General features: G+C 38.0%; 1 protein-coding gene across 2 annotated transcripts in view; it reads left to right on the forward strand.

Annotated features, from left to right (window-relative positions):
* LOC109037833 (carbonic anhydrase 2) overlaps positions 1-21,202 on the forward strand; it is a 65,141-nt gene extending 43,939 nt beyond the window's left edge. For both annotated transcript variants that reach the window (XM_072305363.1, XM_072305364.1), the window contains 5 exons: positions 1,955-2,110; positions 5,045-5,165; positions 6,680-6,785; positions 8,231-8,458; positions 14,261-21,202. In XM_072305363.1, coding sequence (XP_072161464.1) covers positions 1,955-2,110; positions 5,045-5,165; positions 6,680-6,785; positions 8,231-8,458; positions 14,261-14,500 — 851 coding nt within the window. In that variant the 3' untranslated portion in view covers positions 14,501-21,202. The remainder of the gene's footprint in view (positions 1-1,954; positions 2,111-5,044; positions 5,166-6,679; positions 6,786-8,230; positions 8,459-14,260) is intronic.
* Positions 21,203-21,746: the final 544 nt, after the last annotated feature.

Consider the following 21,746-nt stretch of genomic DNA (forward strand, 5'->3'; position numbering starts at 1 on the left):
AGTAAAACAGGCGATGGGCAGGAGTGAGGAAGGAGTTCAAAGGTCAGAGTTTTAATAAAGTGGGTCTTTACTTTCAGAGGCCTTTGCTCAGTCATGGACAGCTACATGAGGCCTTGTCAAGGTCGGCTCTCAAAAAAGGAATCAAATTTTAGAGTAAGGAGAAAGTCATTAAGAATAGTGTTCGGGAGGAAATTTTTCTTTGAAACATCGTTTTGTTATTCAATTAAAATTATTTGCTCGTTATCCGCCAAGGGCCAAGGGGCGATTTCGACGATTTCGCTGGCCGCGAAGCGGCCTTTGGAGGCGGACGGCGACCCAGGGGTTGGGCAGCGTAGTGACCAGGGGGCATAGCCCCCCGCTCATAAATAAAACTGGTCATTGCCCAAAAAGCATAGGTCGCAATTAAGTGCGAATGTGCGATGGAATGGTAAAATTAATGCTGCTGTATTGGATTGTTGTGTATGTTGCCTACTCACCAATTGAAGGAGCTCTTTCTTTCCGGCTTTTAAACAACGATAGATTTGCAAATTGCTCTTCTGTGTCGACAGTTACATAATAAAAACGCGTATTCTGATGGAGTGTTACAAAATCTTTGCTTCGATGATTTCGAGCGTTCGATCCACACGACAGAACTTTTTTTTTTTCAATGTCAGCTCTTAATATTACCCTTTGGCGCAACACCTATTTTTCAATTCAATCAGTGGCCTGGCACGCTTTGCGATACATCGATTGTTCTGCCGTTTAAACCTACGGAAAAAGATCGATAAACAGGGTGTTCGCAACGAACACCTTAATAATCGATTATTTACCATAGCTTCAAATGCGGAAATATCGATAGTCGATCGTTCACGCTTCGCCACTGGCGTTTAATAATAAATATTACACTGATAAAATATTTCTGTCCTTGTGTTACTTTTCGTTAATATAGGAAGTGAAACACAAACCAACATAAATTTTGTATTGATTTTGGTATAGTTTGCAGTGAATTCAGCGCAGAAAACAATGAAGAGACTGGGAAAATGCATTCCTCCGATTGCGACGTTCAGGGCCGGATTTACCTACTTGCCGCCCATAGGTCGCCTGTATTTTGCCGCCCCCTTCTCATTCGTTTTGAAACACATTAAAAACCATCAAGTGAACGTGCTGGAGGGGAGGGGTGCATAAGACGCGTTTACTCGTGTTGGACACATTTTTTGGGAAAGTCTCGTGGCACTACTAGCAAAAGTTGACGGAACTTTAGGCGAAAGTTAAGTTCCGTACACCTACCTCTGTGCGGGCAGGACCCTTCATTTATAATAAATAAATGAAAAAATTATGAAAGAACAAACATAAATTTGGTTTAAAAATTTTAACATCCGCCGCCGCGCCGCTCAGACCGCACCGTGTTCGACGCAATGCGTGAAGTATTCATGCAGTCTTGTAGGCGCTATGCGTTTCACGCTGACCGCAATGACCGCACTGCGTTTGATGCAATGCGTGAAGTATTCATGCAGTTTTGTAGGCGCTGATATGTGTTACATGTCGACCACCGCGCCGATGGCTTCTCCTGAGAAATTTTGTCGCCCTTTCTTGTTTGTATTTTTTTTTTTTTTTTTTTTTTTTTTTTTTTTTAAATCCGATTATTTTATTCCTACATTGAAAAAAATTGCAAAATTTGCCGTCCCCTAGATTTGCCGCCATGGGCCGCGGCCCATGTGGCCACCCCCTAAATCCGGCCCTGGCGATCGACGTTGGTAATCACCACTCGTTTTTCATTGAATTTCTTCAAGAAAACTAGCTAGTATTTTCTCTTGAAATCGTCAACTGAAGGCTAGGGTTATTTTGTGTTTTACTTGCCATATTAACCAAACTTTTGTGTTGCAAATTTCTCTCTGTGTAGATGGCTTAACATTATTATGTTATTACATGCAATGACATATTATCGTAGTTAAAAAAAATTCTTTATCCTGCGCAGGATGGGATGGCTTATGCGAGGTGGGGAAAAAGCAGTCACCAGTCGACTTCCCGGAAACGGAGGAGGCGAAAAAGAATGAGGACGAAGTAGAGCCTTTAGCCTTTTTCCACTATAAAGAAGCTGTATCGACCAATCTCACCAATAACGGACATACAGGTGCGTTGATCTTCTATTTATTTATTTATTTTTTTATTTATTTATCTATTTATTTATTTATCTATCCATTTATCTATTTATTTATTTATCTATTCATCTATCTATTTATTACATTTACAGTACATGAAAGCCCAATTATTGGAGCTATGGCACAAGTCAAAAAACACTAGGAATTACAATATACAATAATTAAAAATATAAATTATAATTGTAAAATGTTAAATTAAGTGGTGGTTGGTAGAATTTTATTCAACAACTGAAGTCAGAAATTCGTTTATATCATAAAATGCCTGGGTTAAGAGGAGATTTCGAAGTAATTGAAGAATTTCTTTACTTCTCCATCGCGGAGTTGTTGTTTGATGTTCCAGGGCAAATGCTACTACATGATGCGTGCAGTGGTGAGGCGTGAATGATCGATTATCGATATTTCCCATTTGAAGCTGCGGTGAAGAATCGATCATCAAAAAGTTCGTTGCAAACACCCTGTCTATCGATCCTTTTCCAGGATTTCAAATGGCAGATCAATCGATACATCGCAAAGCACGTCACGCCACTGTGCTGCCGTGCTATGGAAAAATGCCGTGTTGCAAAATGTCCTTCAGTTAAATGTTTATTTTTGAGGAGAGTTATTAATTTTTTCCATTGAAATTTTCAGATGATATCGGCCTATTTACGAGCGAAATTCCCTGGAAATCTGGACTGGAAATATTCATAAGTTTTCTGAAAATTCGAATTTGATCAAAGGAAATTTGGCAACTGACGAAGGTTCATACGGCTTTTTTCCTCAGCACGGCAACGTAGTATGCTGCCATGCTAAGGAAAAACGCCGTATGAACCTTCGTCAGTTGCCAAATTTCCTTTGATAAAACACGAATTTCCTGGTAAACTTGTGGGTATTTGCCTTCCAATTTTTCCGATAATTTTCTTCGCAATTTCACATAAAGTTCCTGAAAATTTTAAGGAAAAATATTCACAATTTTTCCTAAAAATAAACACTTCCCTGGTAAAAATGGCAAGTGTTAGGTCAGTGAATTTTCCACTGAGGTCAGTGCAATTTGCTCTGAGGTCAGTTCAGTTTTCTCTGACGTAAGTGTTAAAGCACTTACCCAAGAAGTCAGCACTGAGGTAAGAGGCACTGACGTCGGGAGAAAGACTTACCTAAGTGCAGAGATGTCTCTGAGGTAAGCGGGACTGAGGTCAGGACTTGGTTCAGAGGGTAAGTCTCTGACATCAATCTTAATCGAACCGCACTCACTCCCAAAAAGTAGAGATGGCTCCCCCTTCCCCCACCCTATTTCATTTTCGTGGGGGAATATTTCCTCGGGACACGGGGACCACAAACTTTATCTTTCAGAGAGGCATATTTTGTAGAAGGTGGGATTTTCTAAGAGGGAAGGAAAACTAGTTTAAGTAGCCACACTCTTGAATAATTTGTTTTACCCTCTTCGTTTAAGATGGCACTTAAATAATTAAAACACAACAAAAAATGAGATCGATAAAAATATTATCACCGCTAAAATATGTATTTAGATATATTTATTTAAGCATTATTATTTTTTTATAAAAAAAATAGTTTTAAATTTGGTTTTAATTTTTTTCAGTTTTAACTGTTTTTAAAATGTTTCAGTCTCAATTTTTTTTAAAATTTTCCTACTTTATTTTCAATTCTTTTCTAACTTTTTTACTCCTTTACTTTCAATTTTTGTATCTGCTAATTTATATTTTTTGTATAATTTCAACTTTCATTATTTTTTTTGCATCATTAGCTTTAATTTTGAATTTTAGTGCGATCCATTTTTTTTTCAAAGAAACGTAACTTACAAAACTTCATTTACATGTTGATTGATTAAAAAAGAATAATAGAAAAATTAAGTATCGGATTCACATTCAAAGACAAAATCATCATTTGCTGGCAAAATTACCCCAATGGGGGCCCTGAAATGGTAAAATTACGCCCCTAACACGTACACGCGCAGGTAGTGTAGTGGTTCAATCGCTAGGACGATCACCGAAGTTAAGTCACGTCGGGCGTAGTTAGTACTTAGATTGGAGACCGCATGGAACGAGCGATGTCCCCTGAAGATTGTGATACTTGCTTGGGATTGAAAACTCACAGCAGCCCTCCCTGATCGTCAAATAGTGACTTAACGTACCTGGCAGATCGGTAATTAACGAAATTTTTGCCTGTACAGTATTTCTGGGAGTTTCCACTCCGCTTACGTCTGAGACACTTAGGTCAGTGCCACTTACATCAGAGGCACTTGCCTTTGGAACAGACCTAACACTGAGGTAGCAGATCAGCGCCCGGCAGCACTGACATCAGTGCTTAGGTCTGTTCCAAAGGCAAGTGCTACTGATCTGAGCTTTTGCCATTTTTACCAGGGTTTATCGAAGGAAATTTGGCAACTCTCGAATGTTCATACGACGTTTTTCCTCAGGACGGCAGTGCAGTATGCGTGATGCCCCTTCATTACAGCCGTGCTGAGGAAAAGCACCGTATGCACATCCGAAGGCTGCCACATTTCTCGTCATAAATTATGAATTTGAAGGAAATTTAGAGTATCTTCATTGGCGGATCCAAGGGAGCGGCGTAGAGGGCGTAGGCCCTAGGCCCCTCCCCCTGTTTGATTAAAAAAAGGAAGAACAAAAGGGAAGAAAGCAAGTTGGAAGGAACGGGTGAAAGGAGAAGGAAGTACGATTATATTTGCGATAATTATTCACAAAGAAACTGACTCAAACTGCTTATCAGATGCTTTAAAATTTTAAAAATTATCTGGAGGAAGCCTCTTGAACTCTCCTTTTGTCTTTTTGAATACGCAGCTCCATATTTTCCTTTGATTATTTTTCTTTTTTTCTTTATTCTCTAATCTTCATTGTACGTCTTGAAAGGAAATGTTGGTAACTTTTAATCTCCAATTTTCTTTTTTTTTGCAGTCGTTTTGAATATCAATCAACCGTGTGACGTTGGCGTTGCATCGGGTGGTCTCAGGAGCTTGTACTTTCTAGACCAGATCCACTTTCACTGGAATTCGGAACATACCGTCAATGGTAAAAGGTAATGATGAAATAAGCGTACGATATTTTAAACCGCTAATTCCATACAGCTCCGTCTTCGTTCCAGTTCAGTACGACATACGACACCTCGTCGTCCCTCGCACGAATAAGGAATGTAACCCCATTTCAAGGTTGCAAAATTGAAATGCAAATCAATTGCTAATCAGTGAAATTTTCAGTCAGAAAGATCCACGATGTCTCGGTAAAAATAAAATTTTCGCGGGGAAATGTGGCAACATTGAAATATACTTACGTTCTTTTGGGGGGAAAACGACGATTTTTGCACTGTTTTGCTCAAAAATACTATATCAAATTATTCAATTTTTTTGCAAGACTGTACCTGCGTCGTTTTTGTTAAAAAAATGTTCGATTTTTGCATAACATCAGAAGAAAAATCAGTGAAAATTTCAGTCAGAAATATCCACGATTGTCTCGGTAAAAATGAAATATTCGGGGGAAATGTGTTATAATGAAATATACTTACGTTCTCTCGTGAGGAGAAGGACGATTTTTGCACTGTTTTATTCAAAAATACATGTAAAGCACTTCCTATGCGCTACTATCAGTATAGAAACTTCGAGTGTTTGTGGTTTGAAGTCTTTTTACTCACACTGAAAAAGAAGTATAGCAAATTTGATCAAAAGACAGGAGAAAACACTAAAAATGTGGCCCGAACCGTAACTACCGATATGGTAAAATAATGTTGGGTCTACACTAGATTGTGGGGAAAAGTAAGGCAAAAAAATTCCACAAATTTTAATTAAAGTAAAATTTGAGCTCTAATGGGCATCGGTACAAAATTGAGCGAGAAATTATCAATTCAGGCAGTTGCATCGGGATACTGCATAGAGTATTTTTGGAATTTTGTGGCCTAGCTTTCGCCGCAAAACAGCGTGGACCCAGCACTATTTTAGCACCTTGTTTTACCATACTACCTATTTAGTTGAGCCATTTAATTAGAGCTTGGCTGAAAGCGTATGCGAATGATTTGACAACATGGTATCGTAACCAGAAGTATGGTGAATTCTTTTATGCGTTTACTTGATTTTTGACATAGTGATCCTGTAGGGTAAGAACTATTAGACATCTGGTAGCATTTTTCATACTTTTGGTGAATGTATGTGGTTAGAGTTAGAGAGTTAGTGTGTGGAGAGAGTATTTGGTGCAGTGGCGTGGCGCGAACTGCAATAAATCAATTGTTATGCCATTTAAAATGCATGGAAAAGGATCGATAAACAGGATATGGATAAGAATCGATTATTTAGGTGTTCGCTGCGAACACCTAAATAATCGATTTTTTACCATATGTTTAAATAGCATATCAATCGATACATCGAAATTCACGCCACGTCACTGGCTGGCATACTGTCTGTTGAAGATTATCGTAATAATATCATTGTACCTCAAACCATATTTTCTTTCTCGGCACACGTTCACTATTCGCATGAGCACTGACTTTATTTTGATTTCTGTTTTTTCATGCGTTTTCCTCAGAAGTATGTTTTTCCCCCTCAGGTACGCAATGGAAGTACATTTAGTGCATCACAATGTGGAATTAGGATCTTTTGATAAAGCTATCAAGAAATCACGCGGTGTTGCAGTTTTAGGAGCATTTGTCACGGTAAACAACAATTTCCACTTTTACGGAGTTAGGCTAGGTTAAGTTATGAAATGTCACTCGCAGCCTCAAATGTGAATAATGTAATTTTGGGCCAAATGTTTCAATTATATGTAGACTCAAAATTGGACGGGTTAAGACTGTTATTTTGAACATCACTGATCTAGGGTCACCCTAGTAAAATGAGGAACAAAATACATTGGACGATAAAATCCAAGAAGAATGTAAAGTATGTCTATTTCGGAGATTCAGAGGTGCTCTGATTCTGTTTCAAATCATCTTGGAGTACCTAATGAATTTCATCTTGTTTTGAATTTTTATATACGATACGAAGGTGGACTATTCATAAAACAAAATTGTACAAAAACTATGGCCCAAGATCACATTTTCGGTTCTTTTGGCAATTACATGAAAAACCCCTATGAAAAGGTTCAGAGATGACAGTATGTTTGCAAAGTTTCTCAAGACCTTGATGAAATTGAAATTCTGGTCTGGAGCTATACGAAAATCGGCAAGAAAGCAAGTTTACCCATTCAATATCTCCTAAGTTATGATAGATATATGTAGAAAATGTATAAAAAACGTTGAAAAGCCATTGCTCTCAGCTTTCTAACAAGTCATAGTTTTCATAGATTTCAGTAACTACTACATTACTACGTATTTTGTGACTACGAGAAAATGAAGTTTCTTTTCATTTTTCCTCAATAATTGACTTTTGGTGACTACATTCTCGTTCAAATAACCCGCTGGATTAGGTACAAAGAGTGGATAGAGACATAATGAAAGTGGGAGAGCTGGCGCCACTTTTTAGCATTTTCCAGATCCCGATTTCCGAAACTCCTGCGTGATGCCGGGTCACTTTTTCGATACATAATCGATTGTCTTCGATACACAGGGACCCGGCCATGCGATGTAAACAAAGGAGATAGGAATTACTCATAGAGTACATACATAGAGTCGTAATGTAAATGGGAGAGCTGGCGCCATGTTCTGCTCGACGAGTTCCGAGCCCAGTGTGCACCGAGTTCGGGTCACTTTTTCGATACATGTTCGATCCAAAATGTCAGTGTGGAATACGTGGTGATTCCTATCTTCTTTGTTTACATCGCATGGCCGGGTCCCCGTGTATCGAAGACAATCGATCATGCATCGAAAAAGTGACCCGGCGTCACACAGGAGTCTCGGAATTCGGGACCTGGAAATTGCTTAAAAGTGGCGCCAGCTCTCACACTTGCATTACGACTCTATGTACTCTATGGAATTACTACGTATTCCACAGCGCCAGTTTGGATCGAACATGTATCGAAAAAGTGACCTAAGCTCGGCGCACACCGAGCTCGGAACTCGTCGACCAGAACATGGCGCCAGCTCTCCCATTTACATTACGAATCTATGTACTCTATGTACTCTGTGCTGGATTGTTACAACCGCTGTACTTTTCGTTTCAGGAGACAACCCACCCGAACCCGGTGTTCAACAGCGTGATCGAAGGGATGAGCGAAGCGCGGGATGCGGGCGCGGCCACCGTCCTGAAGAGCACCTTCTCGGCGGCCGACCTCCTCCCCAAGAACGTGGCCAACTTCTACCGCTACGAGGGATCCCTCACCACGCCGCCCTGCCTCGAAACCGTAGTCTGGACAGTCTTCGATGACACCTTACACGCTTCGAGGGAACAGGTGCGTCTCTAGAAAAATGAATCACTTGGACGTATTTCTGCCAAACGGAACCATGTGCATTAAGACATGAGCTTGAGACTCATGCACTGAAAAAAAAATATTTGTGTATTTACCAAGGAAAGGGTAAAATTACCAAAAATTCAGGGTTCTATTTGATCCCAGTTTTTTCTTGGTAAAATTACCATTTATGAAATTGGTAATTTTACCGAGAAATATCGGTAAAATTATTGAACTTTCTCGGTAACTTTACTGGACCTTGGTAAGAACGCCAATATTTTTTATCGACTGTGGTAGAATTACCGAGATAAAATGGCAAAGTTACCGGGAATTGATTACCAATAAAAGTGGTATTCTTACCTGAAAAAAACCGTAAAAATACCGGTTTTTAGGTAAGCTTACCAGTCTGTCTTGGTAAAATTACCAATAATTGGTAAAAAAAGTGAAATGATAAAGGGGTACCAACGGACCGTGGTAAAAACGCCGAGAATTTTTTTTCAGTGTGAGCTTGAGACTCATGAGAATATCTGCATAACAGGGCTCACGTCATAATGCACATAGTTCCGTTTGGCAGAAATACGTCCACTTATCAGTTTTCCCTGAAAAGATGTGACCGGATTTGGATACCTATACTGAAAAAAAAACCCGGCCGTGGAAGCCGTACTTACGGGCTATATAGACTAGACATACCGTCCGCGTTTCGGACTCAGAGGCCGAAAGCACCGGAGCGGTCGAAGTTATGGCTCTAGCACCCGGAACTTTCGGCCTCTGAGCCCGGAACAGACAATATGTCTCACTACGTAATCCAACCGGATCTCAGAGAAGGGTGCTTGTATCCCATGAAGTCAAAGTGGAGCTATTGATACTATATTGCATAGAGTTAGAAATCTACACATTTTGCAACGAATTTGACTCTAAAAGCTCAAAAACCATAAATGTCATTTTTCAATTTTTTATCTTTGAAACCCTTCGATGATAAATTTTTAATCTTAGATTTCCCCACTCCTACCCCGAATGAAGAATTTCTGGTTACGCCACGCACTGAACAAGGCACCCTCACTAAAACCTTCTGTTGTATGTAAAAACGAACTTTGCAGAAAGATTTTGCATTTGATTAGTGACTATCTGCGGAAAAATGGGTATTAAACCTTAGATTAGACCTTTTGGATGGATGGAATAAGGTAGTAAATCAGGAACTGCGAATAAGTCAGGATCGCCATCAGTGACGGTTGGGTGTCGCAGAGCGCACTATAGTTTTATAAGAATGACATGTTAGTTAATGAGACCTTAGAGACAAAATTTTTAGTGCGGATTGTATGTATTATAGACCATTTTTGTGCCAATAGAGTCCATTATTCAAGGAATATGCATGTGTCAAGGACACCAATGTGTGAAATATCCAAAAGAGACTATTTATAGCGCCTTTGAAGGAAGCGCATTTCCTCTTTTTATCGAGAACATATTAGTGGAGCTCCGAGGGATCTCATTCATTCATTGATTATTGCTAAAAGAGGGAAAGAAGCTGCGAGTAAAGGAGTAAACTGGGATGCAATTTTGTCCTCGCTTCAAACTTGAACCGGAAAGCGCGACTTCATTTCCGGCTTCGTTGCAACAGCTTTATTAAACATTTAACCTCTCAGATCTCCCTTCCTTGCTTTTAACTCCATTCACAGAGACACCAGCATATGGATTAATATTGCTAGGAACTAGGGGTTAGTAATCAAGTCTACAAGCTGAGCTCATGGCGGGTGAAAATGAAGAAATTGATTTAACACCAAAGATAGACGTCAATGGACCACTAGACAAGGTACGAATTTAAGCAATCTGATTCATGTACCTCAACCAAAATTTCATGTAGAACACGATTCTTACATCAGAAATTAATGAAATGAACTCCCAACGAAGATATTAACGTTTTTATTTCACATTGGTTACGAGGAATTTGAACTGCCCGCTCACAAGAAACTCAAAGCTCTGCGTGAGTCAAATCGCCCACTACAACGGTTTCAATAAGCTTCTCAATCGAGTAATGTTCATTTCCTACCATGTGTTGCTCAAACTATAAGCAATTTGCTACAGCTGAGCCAAAGCGTCAAGATTTAGGTTGCCAGATTTTTATATCGCCGAGACTGTCATGATACCTAATGTTTAGCGCGCGATGTGAATCACGTAGAGAATTGCGTTTTAATGAGCGGGTCGTTTGAATTCACGCATCAAGAATCACTAAAATAAATATCTTTGGAAGGAGTTGATTTTGGTAATTTTCGTTGTGCGCATTGTGTTCTATGTGAAATTTTGGTTAAGAAACATGTATCAGAATGCTGAAATTCGTACCTTGTCTCGTGGTCTATTTCAAGTAAAATTATTCTGAATGCATATTCTGTAAAATATTCGCACCCGAATTCCAATTTTCAAGCATCAAAAAGTCAATTTCAACTTTCTTTCCGCCATAAGGATCCATGTAAATAAAACTTCAAACACGTATTTCTCGAAATAGCAAAAACTACACTTATGCGCCTTGTCTTCCAAACCCGTCAATTAGCATGTTGCAAACTTTTGCTGGAGCAAAACGAGGAGTTGCTTTTCAAGTATAATGGCTCGAAATTCACAACAGGAACACTGAGAAAGTCTGAAATTCACTCCAACTTCACAATCCGAGTAAATAAACAATCAAAGCATCTTTCTGAAAACTGACAGTTTCGAGAAACGTATCAGTAATGATCCTTTACTTCATCAGCACGATAGCAACGCTGAATTTAAGGTGAGGTGGGAGAGAAACAAGCAAAAATCCGTAAGTTTGTACAGCACGCGATGTATATTTAACAGATTTCAATATAACGCCTAGCGAATGAAACTATTCCAGCTGTATGGATGTCCGTGTTGCATAAGCACGCAAGTGAAGGCGTTTTGACTCTCTAGGCCTTTGCCATTTCACCCGTGGATTGCCTGGGTCGGTGGCAAGCAGATCCTCAAGACAGAGCGCCGTCAATTCTTCGTTTGCACTACAAAGTTCTCTACGCACGAAAAGTTACACGTTGGCGAGGGATGTGAGGATAATTGGACCGCGTCTAACAGAAAGGAACTAAGCCACATCAGTCATTGCCAATTTTAACTGGGCAATTTAATTTTTTACGAGAAATCGTTTGTGCGGATCCCTTTGAAAATGTTAAGGAATTTGCTTCGTACTATGGAGAAAATTCACTGAATATTCCACGAAAATCCGCACATCTGTTTTCATGTAAAAAATTAAATTAGCCAATTAAATTTGGCAATAGCTGATGTGGCTTGGTTCCTTTCTATTTAACGCGGTCCAATTTTGCTTCAGTTTTGATATCGCGATGTCCTGAGTATGATTTGTAGAGCGACCATTCAAGCGGAATAGATTCCTTTGCGCCATAAACGAAGATTTTCAGATACTTTGTCTTTTATGATCCTCGCATCGTTCTGCCCACCTCCGTGCTGCAGGGAAGCGGCCAAAGCAGTTAGTACTTGAGGAATCAAAGCCCCTTCACTTTCGTGCGTATGCAACACGGACATCCGTGGAGCCCGAATAGTTGCATTCAGGGTTTCAGGCGCTATAATAAGATACGATAACTGTTCGTTGCGTGTGATACTAACATCGGGCACTTTGCTTGTCTTTTTTACACCTTCACTCAATTTCAGCGTTGCGTATTGTGCCAGTCATCACTAATTTTCATTGCAATATTGTCAATTTTTAGGAAAAGGTTTTGATTGTTCATTGGTGAAAAAATACAGTTTGGTAGCAAAAAATTTAGGAGGCTACGCTGCATTGATTATGGGTCCGAACACGTATGTGAGCCATGAAGTCGTACGTGAGAGCCAATGAAAACAGTGCTTTCAAATAAAGTGCCACTCTCTTCTTTCAATTTCTAACCTGAAAATGTGTTTGTTGTAGGTCCAAAACTCTACCACGAAAGCATGCAGAAGATAGCATTTACGGCTGTCTCGGTTATAGGACATTTCGTCTACGATTGTTTGTCCGCGCACCTGTTTTTTCCAGTAATTTACATCTACGCGATTTTTCGGCACGGAAGTTTTGGTTCACGTGCCAGTTGAGACCCAAAGTTAATTGGCCCACGTGTAAATACAAACGACAATTGCTCACGACGTTTTTGGATGAACATGTATGATGTCTTGGAAGAATGAGGGTTTGCTTGTTTTTTGTTTGGTCTGTTTGGTCAAAAGGAAAATAATATATAGTTGAGAGTTTTGGTAAAAATGGGGGAGCGTCAATTCCATGAGACAAAATTCACTGAAACTTTCTACACCTCTTTGGTGTAACAGGACTTAATTATCTTCCAAGAAATTCCCACCTTGTTATACCTGAACCGGATAAACCTCTATATTTGCCTCAGCCAAAGGCTCTTAGATTTTTCCTGTGTACGATAAGTATCTTGATTTATTTTGCGAGGAAAGATCTGTACTTTTTAAGGATGCCTGTCATTCTTAATAAGTTCAATTTCATATAAAACTGTGCAACAGCAACACCTCTTTTTTGAAATAGTTTCTTCAGGCGCCGCCGCACGGCGGGCGGGCGGCCAGCATGACACGTGCATTGGCGCCTGCAAACCTAAGTGGATACTTCAAGCATTGTGCAATGCGTGAAGTATCCACTTAGGTTTGTAGACGCCAGTGAGCCTCTCGCGCTGGCAGCACGCCGCTTCGCTCTGTTAGGCTTTAATATTTATACTCGCATAGTCAGCGTTTTTTAACTCCTGATTTTGAAATGTTTGCACACTCTGCATTGATTATTCTCATTAAAATTGATGGGAAAAAAGTATGTATCAATTTATCAAAGGAGAATAATAATATAAAGTGTGTTTTTTAAATATTGGTGGTCCCGTGTCAAATTTAATGATTTCCAAAGCACTTTAATTTTTTCTTTTACATTTTGTGCTTTTATTGTGCTGCAACGAGGTGTACGCGCAACCAAACGCTCAAAATTTGACGTATTTGACTCTAAAAGATCGATGTACAAATGGGTTAAAACTAGAGATTGCATGCTTCTTGGTTTTTTCCCCTTTTAATTCATTTTTTTAGATTCTGTCGGGACAACTGCAGCTCATTGAGATTAATGTCGCTTGGAAAAGGGTTTACAAATATTTGCCACGTTTTAAAAATATAAATGTTTTCAAAATGAAGTAATAATTTCGTAAAGAAAAAATTAAAAAAATAAAAAAAGCACCTGTACATATATAAGGTATATTGTACATAGAATATTTTAAGGATAGAAATAAAACCAAATATTCATCAATGACAATTTAAAAAGATGATTCAAAAGGAGAAAGTAATAACGTTTCATTTAGAAAATGAGCAACCACAACAACACCTCTTTCTCTCTCAATTTCTCATTTCCATATTGTCAATATAATTTTACATACCGACTAAAATATAACGCTTGGACCAAGTCACTGTTGCTTTTTTTACGTGTGGGCGTAAACTACTGGACAAAAAAGGTGCGCGAACAAAAAATCGTTGACAAAATGTCCTGAAACCGCCGTCTCGCCTAACACTAGCCTAGCATGAAGATGAAAAATATACTTTTTCTGTGATTGAAATAAAATCGATGGATCTTTAATCATCCAAACGGTTTCTATGAGTCTCCCGGGTGAGTTGTGGCAATTTGACAAAGAACGGAGGCTTCTGTCGATAAAATTTTTCGGTCAGACGCGTCTGAGCCCGTTTTCTAAAATCTCCATTATTGCTCTTACTGCTCTCTCCGCTATATCACGGCACTAGGAACGGCCCTTTATTAGCTAATCTTTCCCTCGTTTTTCCCGACAGATCGAGGCGTTCCGCGAGCTGCAAACGAAAGAGGGTCCGATGAAATTCAACTACCGGCCGACGCAGCCCCTGAACGACCGTGACGTCACGTGGATCTCGACGATCCTCCCGGAGGAGGAGCCGGAACACGTCTTCGCTGAACAGAACGAGATCAGCGCTGGCAGACCCACCAAATCACAAGCCACCGTTCTCATCCTAAGTTTAGCTTGCATTCGAATTATCCTTAGGACCCTCTCATAATGAGATGGTCAAGCGGTGGGAAAACTATCCAGTCCAGCTCTTGTTTGACAACTATCTCCAATACTGCCGTGCTAAGGAAAAACGCCGCATGAACCTTCAGGCGTTGCCAAATTTCCTTCGATAAAACAAGAATTTTCTAGTAAATCTAAGAAGATTTTTCTTCCAATTTTTCAGATAATTTTGTTTCCGATTTTGTCTAAATTTCCTGAAAATTTCAAGGAAACATATTCATAACTTTCCTCAAAATTTCACATTTTATCGAATAAAATTTGGCAACTCTCGAATGTTCATACGGCGTTCTTCCTTGGCACGGCAGAATAGTGGTGTGGCGTATTTTGCGATGAATCGATGGATCTGCCATTCGAACCTGTAGATCGTATTCGATAGTGGTTCGATGTATCGTTTGGTTCAAAACAATAGAACATACCCTCAAACGAAAATTTTAGGATCTAAGTGGGGGAAGTTAAATATGAAAAAACTCATACCAATTTCACTTTTCATTGTCATTTTATACTCATAAGAAGGGAAAATCTATCACAAGAAACCAGTTTCCTTAGATTACTCAATTGACTTTTAAGGCTATGTTTACATGTTGAACCAATCGATATCGATACAACCTGACCTGTTCGATGTATCGAATACAATCCATGGAAAAGGAGGGAATATCACGGCGTTCGCAACGAACACCGTGATAATCGATTCTTTAGTGTAGCTTTAAATGGGGAAATATCGATTGTCGATTATCACGCCTCGCCATTGATCTCGAGTTGATCTGAGTATGCGATGAAAAAGGAATCTCAGGTTGCCCTATTAATGATCTCATCGGATTTCTGTTCAAGAAAACTGGAATGCCTGTTGATAGGCTGGCTATTGTGATTGTCCAGTTGAAACAACGGAAATTCCGACAGTCTGAGACTCATTAGGAGGATTGTGAGAACTGAGATTTCTTCTTTCCGTATTTAGGGACTATCTATTTAGCAATGCCTTCTTAAAACAATTGGAAAAAAAAAGAACTCTTTGAATTTACGAAGTTGGAAACTCTTCTGTTCTGAGTGTTTATAAAAATTACGTACAACTTTTATGATTGAAAAAAAAATCCATAAAAAACGATGATTTATCCTAAAAAAAGAAAAAAAAAATGCACATTGTCGCGAAAACTAACACGAAAGTGCAAAATATGCAGCGGATAAAATTAAAATTACATGCGAAAACGAAGCTAGACCAATAAAATTGCCTACTGCCATTTTTATTACGGCTTTTCCCCATTCTAATACATTCTTAGATTTTTTTCTCTTTGAGAGTATATGCCTCTTAAATTTTACGAACTTCGTGACGATATATTTACTCGACATTGCTGCTAGATTTGAAAGAATTAACCCTGAATAACGGTCAATTCGATTGTGCTGAGACTTTTTACACTTGTATTAACAACAAGACTGGATAGTTATCCCGCTGAATAATTAATATCCTTTCACGAAATTGCCATCGAAACATAGCTGCCATTAGCACGACCAACTTGAGAGAGCTTCATCAACATAGATAGTTGAAGTCTTCTAAAACATCGAGTTGATTGATTTCATTACCTGAGGTAGGAACATCTTGAGGTAATTACTTATGAAAATTTTTATATCGTTAGACTTCAAGATCATCTCTATAGATCAGAATTCGATTAATGGACAGTACATTCAAGGTGATTCTTCACGTTTTCTGGCCTGGTCGACCTGGTGTGCAACGTATAGCATTGATTAAGTGAAGCATTTTGGCAAATTTTAAATTTTTAGCCAAAAATAAGGACTATTATCCTCGCGCATGAACCTAAAAAATCATTCGAAACGAATAAATTGGTAAACCTCAAAGATATAATAGCAGGATCCTTTTTGGATATACCTCGTATTCGATTCAGAAATCGATAATAGTACCGAATTTGAGGTTTTTTCCGAAAAGGACCCTGCTTTAATTTGCCCTTATTTTGGCTAAAAAATCAAAATCTGCCATATTTATTAATCGATGCTGTATATCGCAAGCCAGTTCGACCACGCTAAAAACCGTGACAAATCACCTTAACCACTTCTTGTCATAATAATATGAGCCTCATTTGAATGCAATCAGAGGAATGATTTAAATTGGTGATACTTATATTTAGGTGGTGATTTTAATGTGTAGGTATTTTAACAAGGGTACAGATTTGACGTTGGAAGCGTCATATCACATGAGTAAGTACCAGAGGTCTGGAACACGTCTTGCACGTTGTCACGGACTGCGAGAAAAATTTGACATCATGAAGCAGAGGTCATTTTTTTCAATGGAAGATTTCAAAAAGCTCTTACCTCTCAAAGCTTCAGAAGTTGGATTCATGATGTTCATTTAAAATTCTAATTGTAGTTAAATCATATCTAAGAATCAAATACTTTTCACTTTTATTTCAAATCGTCTTGTAATACTTCACCTACAAACTGGCTGTACAAGTTCCCTAATCATGAAGTATTCGAAAAATAAGAAACCAAAATATATTCAGTATAGTTTTTTACTGTAAAAAGAGGTTGAGCCCCCCTTCCACTTCATCAATTATTCAGTTGTGTCGTGTCTGAAAAATTTCGCAATCCGCACTCATCTTCCAAATGCCAAAAAAACTATGTGAAAAAATCGTCAAGACTATGCAAAACTAGTCAAAAGATTAGACTAAAAATGATAAATCTTCCTACCTTGATGTATTGTGTACAGTTTAATATTGTTGTTAGAATGTATATTTTCTTCTTTCATTTAAATAATTGGTGTATTGATCAGCACTATATCAAATGAATATAAATTGTGATAGTTAGGTCTTTTCTTTAAATGGGGAGCAAAAAAGTCAATCATACTGATAGAGAAAAGCGGAGCCACATATTATCAGGTGAAAGCAAAATGGCGCAAGACTGAATTGAAACATATTTTCTTGTATTATCACGCTTCGCAAGAACAAACGCATTGATCTTGTTAGAAGATTATCGATGGTCAAAGTGTGAAACCACGTATATCCATCCCGGTTTTTTAAGAATTTCTGTTCCTCTTTTATTTTCTCAAAATGGAACAAGTCAAATTAATAGCTTAAAATCTATACGAATGGAGTATTCTGCAAACAGAAAAGCAAAATCAAGGAAGTTTTCAAGAATTGCGATGACAAGTTCCCCACCAAAAAAAAAAAAAAAATATATACAAAAAAAACCAAATAAAAAGTGCCAGAAAATTTGCAATGTCACAAACGGAAATATGTGGTTTCATACTTTGATGGCATCATTATGTGTGATGTGATGCGGTTAATGCGAACTCCTGCATGAAATCCTTCAAGAGGGATAAAGTCAGCTAACTGTAAATATTATATATTCATCGTTTATTAGTATCTATATGAGTACGCGGGTCGACTTCGTACAAAACTTCTTCTTAGTGTAAGACTCGAATCAGTGTCATCAGTGTGATCAGTGTGATAACTCCTTCTCAAGTAAATGCTGCGCTAAACGATCTAGGTACTCGTACCTTTGAAGTTGTAACCCAACAATTAGTTCTGTCGTCATCGCATTGACAAACTATTGCAGGGCAACAAACTCATCTCAACTGATTTCATCCGTCCGCTAAATAAAAAGACCTGCGGGCTGATTGTTGAAATTGATAGACAAAGCTATAGACAAAGAAGACAAAAAGGATATAGAGAGATCCTATTGGTGGAAGCGGATGGTTAAGATGAGCAAGGGTAATAGACTAACTAGCGGCAACTCACGCGGGACCCTTCAGTCAGTCTATCATTTTTTCCCTTAGTCTGTAATAACCACCCAAATTAACCAATAGGATCGCTCCATACTACTTTTTGTCTCCTTTGTCTATTGTTTTGTCTATAAAGTTCAAAAATCAGCCCGCTGGGATGAAACCCTGTCCTGTATAGAAATTCATTTCTTGAATGTTCCGATGTTCTTGTCTCCTTGTTAAATGTTCTGCACTGAATATTATTCATCGATTGAAACACACCCAATTGAGGGGTATAGGAAGAGGAATATGTCTTACATGATATTTTCTTAATATAACGACATTATAGTAGCGACAATCTAAGATATTCCCATGGAAACATGTAGGTATAAATTGTACACGACTCCTCTCTCACAAACAGAGGTAGGTATATAGTAATATAAGTTTTGGAATATTGACAACTAATTATTCTTCCTATCAAATATACAGTTGAGCGTTTTGCGCGGTTCTAGTATCTATGAATTTCTTAAAATAGGAAGACTTTTCTCTGTAAGAGAACTTCTCCTATCGGCAATGTTGTCAAGTCTCTATTCATAAAAAGATCTCAGTGAACATAAGCGGACACTAAAATGATAGTTCTCGCTCGATAGGGTGAACATCGCGTTTTACTTTACCTAGAGAAATTGAGAACGACTTTATCTTTGCATGACTTGTGGAATTATTTTTGTACCATTAAAATTGGATTCCTGACAGTTATTACGTAGATATGGGAACTTCCTTTAAAAACAATCCCGTGAGAGCAAATTAAACGTGTAGTGGATACCATCCTCGTATTTAAGTCATTTTTTAAGGGTAGGCACGTTATTATTTTTTTTTTTCATTTTTATTTATTTATTTACTTTTTGTGGATTAAATTTCCACTAACCTGTTGGTACAATATAACCTTAGAGACAAACTTCTCTTGGTGACCATAAATTAACAATGAAGTTGTTAAGATGTTTCTCTGTGCGTGTGCGTCTGAGCCTAGGAAATTAGCGATCATTTTTAAAAATAAAAAGAATGGGTTGTCATGGGAAATTAAATCTCTTGAGATGTTCCAATTATCTTGCCATCCGTGCTCACCGCAGACTAAGAATTATGTTTTTTTTTATTATTCGAGGCTTTTAAATCTTAAGTGTGGAGTGTGGCTTTCTTCTTTCTTCTATCGTACTTTTTCATTGAAATACAAAATTTATCTGGCGCATGTACGAGGCACATACTTATTGCTGCAATTTAAGAAGTATTCTCATTGCCCACGAAAGAAGCGATTGAACTCATGAACTCAGAGCTGTATTCTCTCTTATTTTGGGGAATCATGTATTCTACATTAGTGAGACATTCCCTGACAACAAAGAAAAATTCTTAAAAGATTGCAGTGTAGAGGATACTTAGGCTTCAAGATCCCTTTAGAGTTCTTATTCCAATTCCACCTTTCTGAACTTAACATCGCGTTGTAAATAGGCCTCTCTAATTACCTTGTTTCTTTAGATCAAATGGACGTATTTCTGCCAAACAGAACTATGATCATAAACACATGAGCCCTGGGACCCATTAGAATATGCATAACAGGACTCACGTCATAATGCACAGAATTCTGTTTGGCCAGGAATACGTCAAATGACGGTGGACGTAACATACCGTAGATGTAGGTCGTCATTTTTGTAACTGTTCGATTCAAACTACAGTTTAATTAGATTTAAATAAGTATTAAGATTAATGAATTATATATAATCGTGAAGATCTCGATTGTTATATTGAACCGATTGGCCTGGTTTTGCGGAGCCGAGTATCGCAAAATTAACGGAACGGATTCGATCCATACTCCGCATTGCGGGTAGCCTGCTTATAATCTTGAAGGCGTTTTAAAACATCCTTGTTTTCAATCTACTTTACTTGAAAAGAGGCAACTCTTTAAGCGAAATCTACCTATGACTGATAAACTATAGTTACCTACATTTTTATTTTAAGATAAAGAATGTTTATTTTTATATAATCTTCCTCAGCCAACTTTGCTGATTCTTAGAGAGCCCCCATTTTTCATTGAGAAAAAAAGATTGGAATTGACTAAACCAGAGAAAATATCGGAGACTATTGTATACAAAACATAAGGTCCAGGCTCTCTTAATGTATGAAAATCATGGTATTAATAGATAGAGTTGAAATAGTGGAATTTTACGAACCACGAAAACTGCAAAATGAATAAGCTTTGCAGATTATTATTTGTAAAAGGGCGGGGGGGGGGGGGAATTTTACCTTGCCAAGCGAGACATCTATGTGGCAAAGGCAGTATTGTACAAGTTAGGTAACTTTTTTCTTGTATTTTACCAGAAAAGGTATAAAATTTGGAAAAGAATGTGATGAACAATGAATTTTATTTCCTAAAAGAATCAGAACATGACTTAATATGTACTAAATTTGAGAGTGGAATACGAAAGCGCGCAGGGTCCTCCTTATATATTGTTCTCTAAAAATGAAAGAAGTATCCTTGTTTCATGAAGAATTATTCACAAAAAAGGCAATTTGTCCAGTAAAATTGGGAGATAGATAGGTATTATATGTTCTTTTGATCTTGCCTTGTCGAAATTTTTGGAAAATCCAGTTATAAAGGTGGAAATTTTTTCCTTCCTTCAGGAATTGAAAATGCTCTTTTCCCAATGAGAAAATCTATTCTAGCTATGTGATTTTCTTAGTTGTCAAAATAACGAAGGAACCTTTCAAAATACTTGAAATACAATAATGTTTAGTTGCTAAGAAGAGAGTTGCCTACTCTGATAGGATCTTTTACTATGTAACATATCAATAAATTGTCCCTATTTTGGTTAAACTTTTTCCACTTTTAGCCTCAGCAGTATTATAAGCAGGTTAGGCATAAGGTAATCAGTGCTATTTTTGTTATTGTTGAATTGTAAGACTGTTGTGTAAATAAAGATACGTATATTGACCGTTAAAGCCCGTTTTTTTTTGTTATCCACTGCGCTTCCTTCCGTTCACCACGGCTTTGGCGCGACAGACGTCGCACAGTGGACCGAGTCAATAATAGAGGTCGGATAAAATTTGGAAAATTTTAACGCTGTTAACTCCGTTCATACAAAATTTTGAGGTTCTAAAAGTGGTTTCATTGGTTTCCTCGTGAAATTTTCTTCTTAAGGCACTTCTTTAAAATTTGAAATGTGACGAGATAAACATCAAAATTTGCAGTTTTAGTCAAAACTTTCATGTCCGACCTCTCTCATTGAATCGATCCACTGTGCGTCGGTAGCGCCTGAGTACCACTATCGATGGTTAATAGTTAAATGGTTATCCGACTCCCGTGTTGCATACACGGAAAATTGTAGGCGCTCTGGCTTTTCGAATAAATTAGATAGCTACCTAGTTTTGATTCCATATTAATTTGATCACTACCTAGTTTTGATCTTTGATTTCTCAAACACAGCAAAACTACAAAAAAGAATATAGGTGTTCTTATTCCAGTTAAATTAATCAAAGTTTAATT

This window comes from Bemisia tabaci, chromosome 10, assembly GCF_918797505.1.
Source record: "Bemisia tabaci chromosome 10, PGI_BMITA_v3".
In the NCBI taxonomy this organism is placed as follows: Eukaryota; Metazoa; Arthropoda; class Insecta; order Hemiptera; family Aleyrodidae; genus Bemisia; species Bemisia tabaci.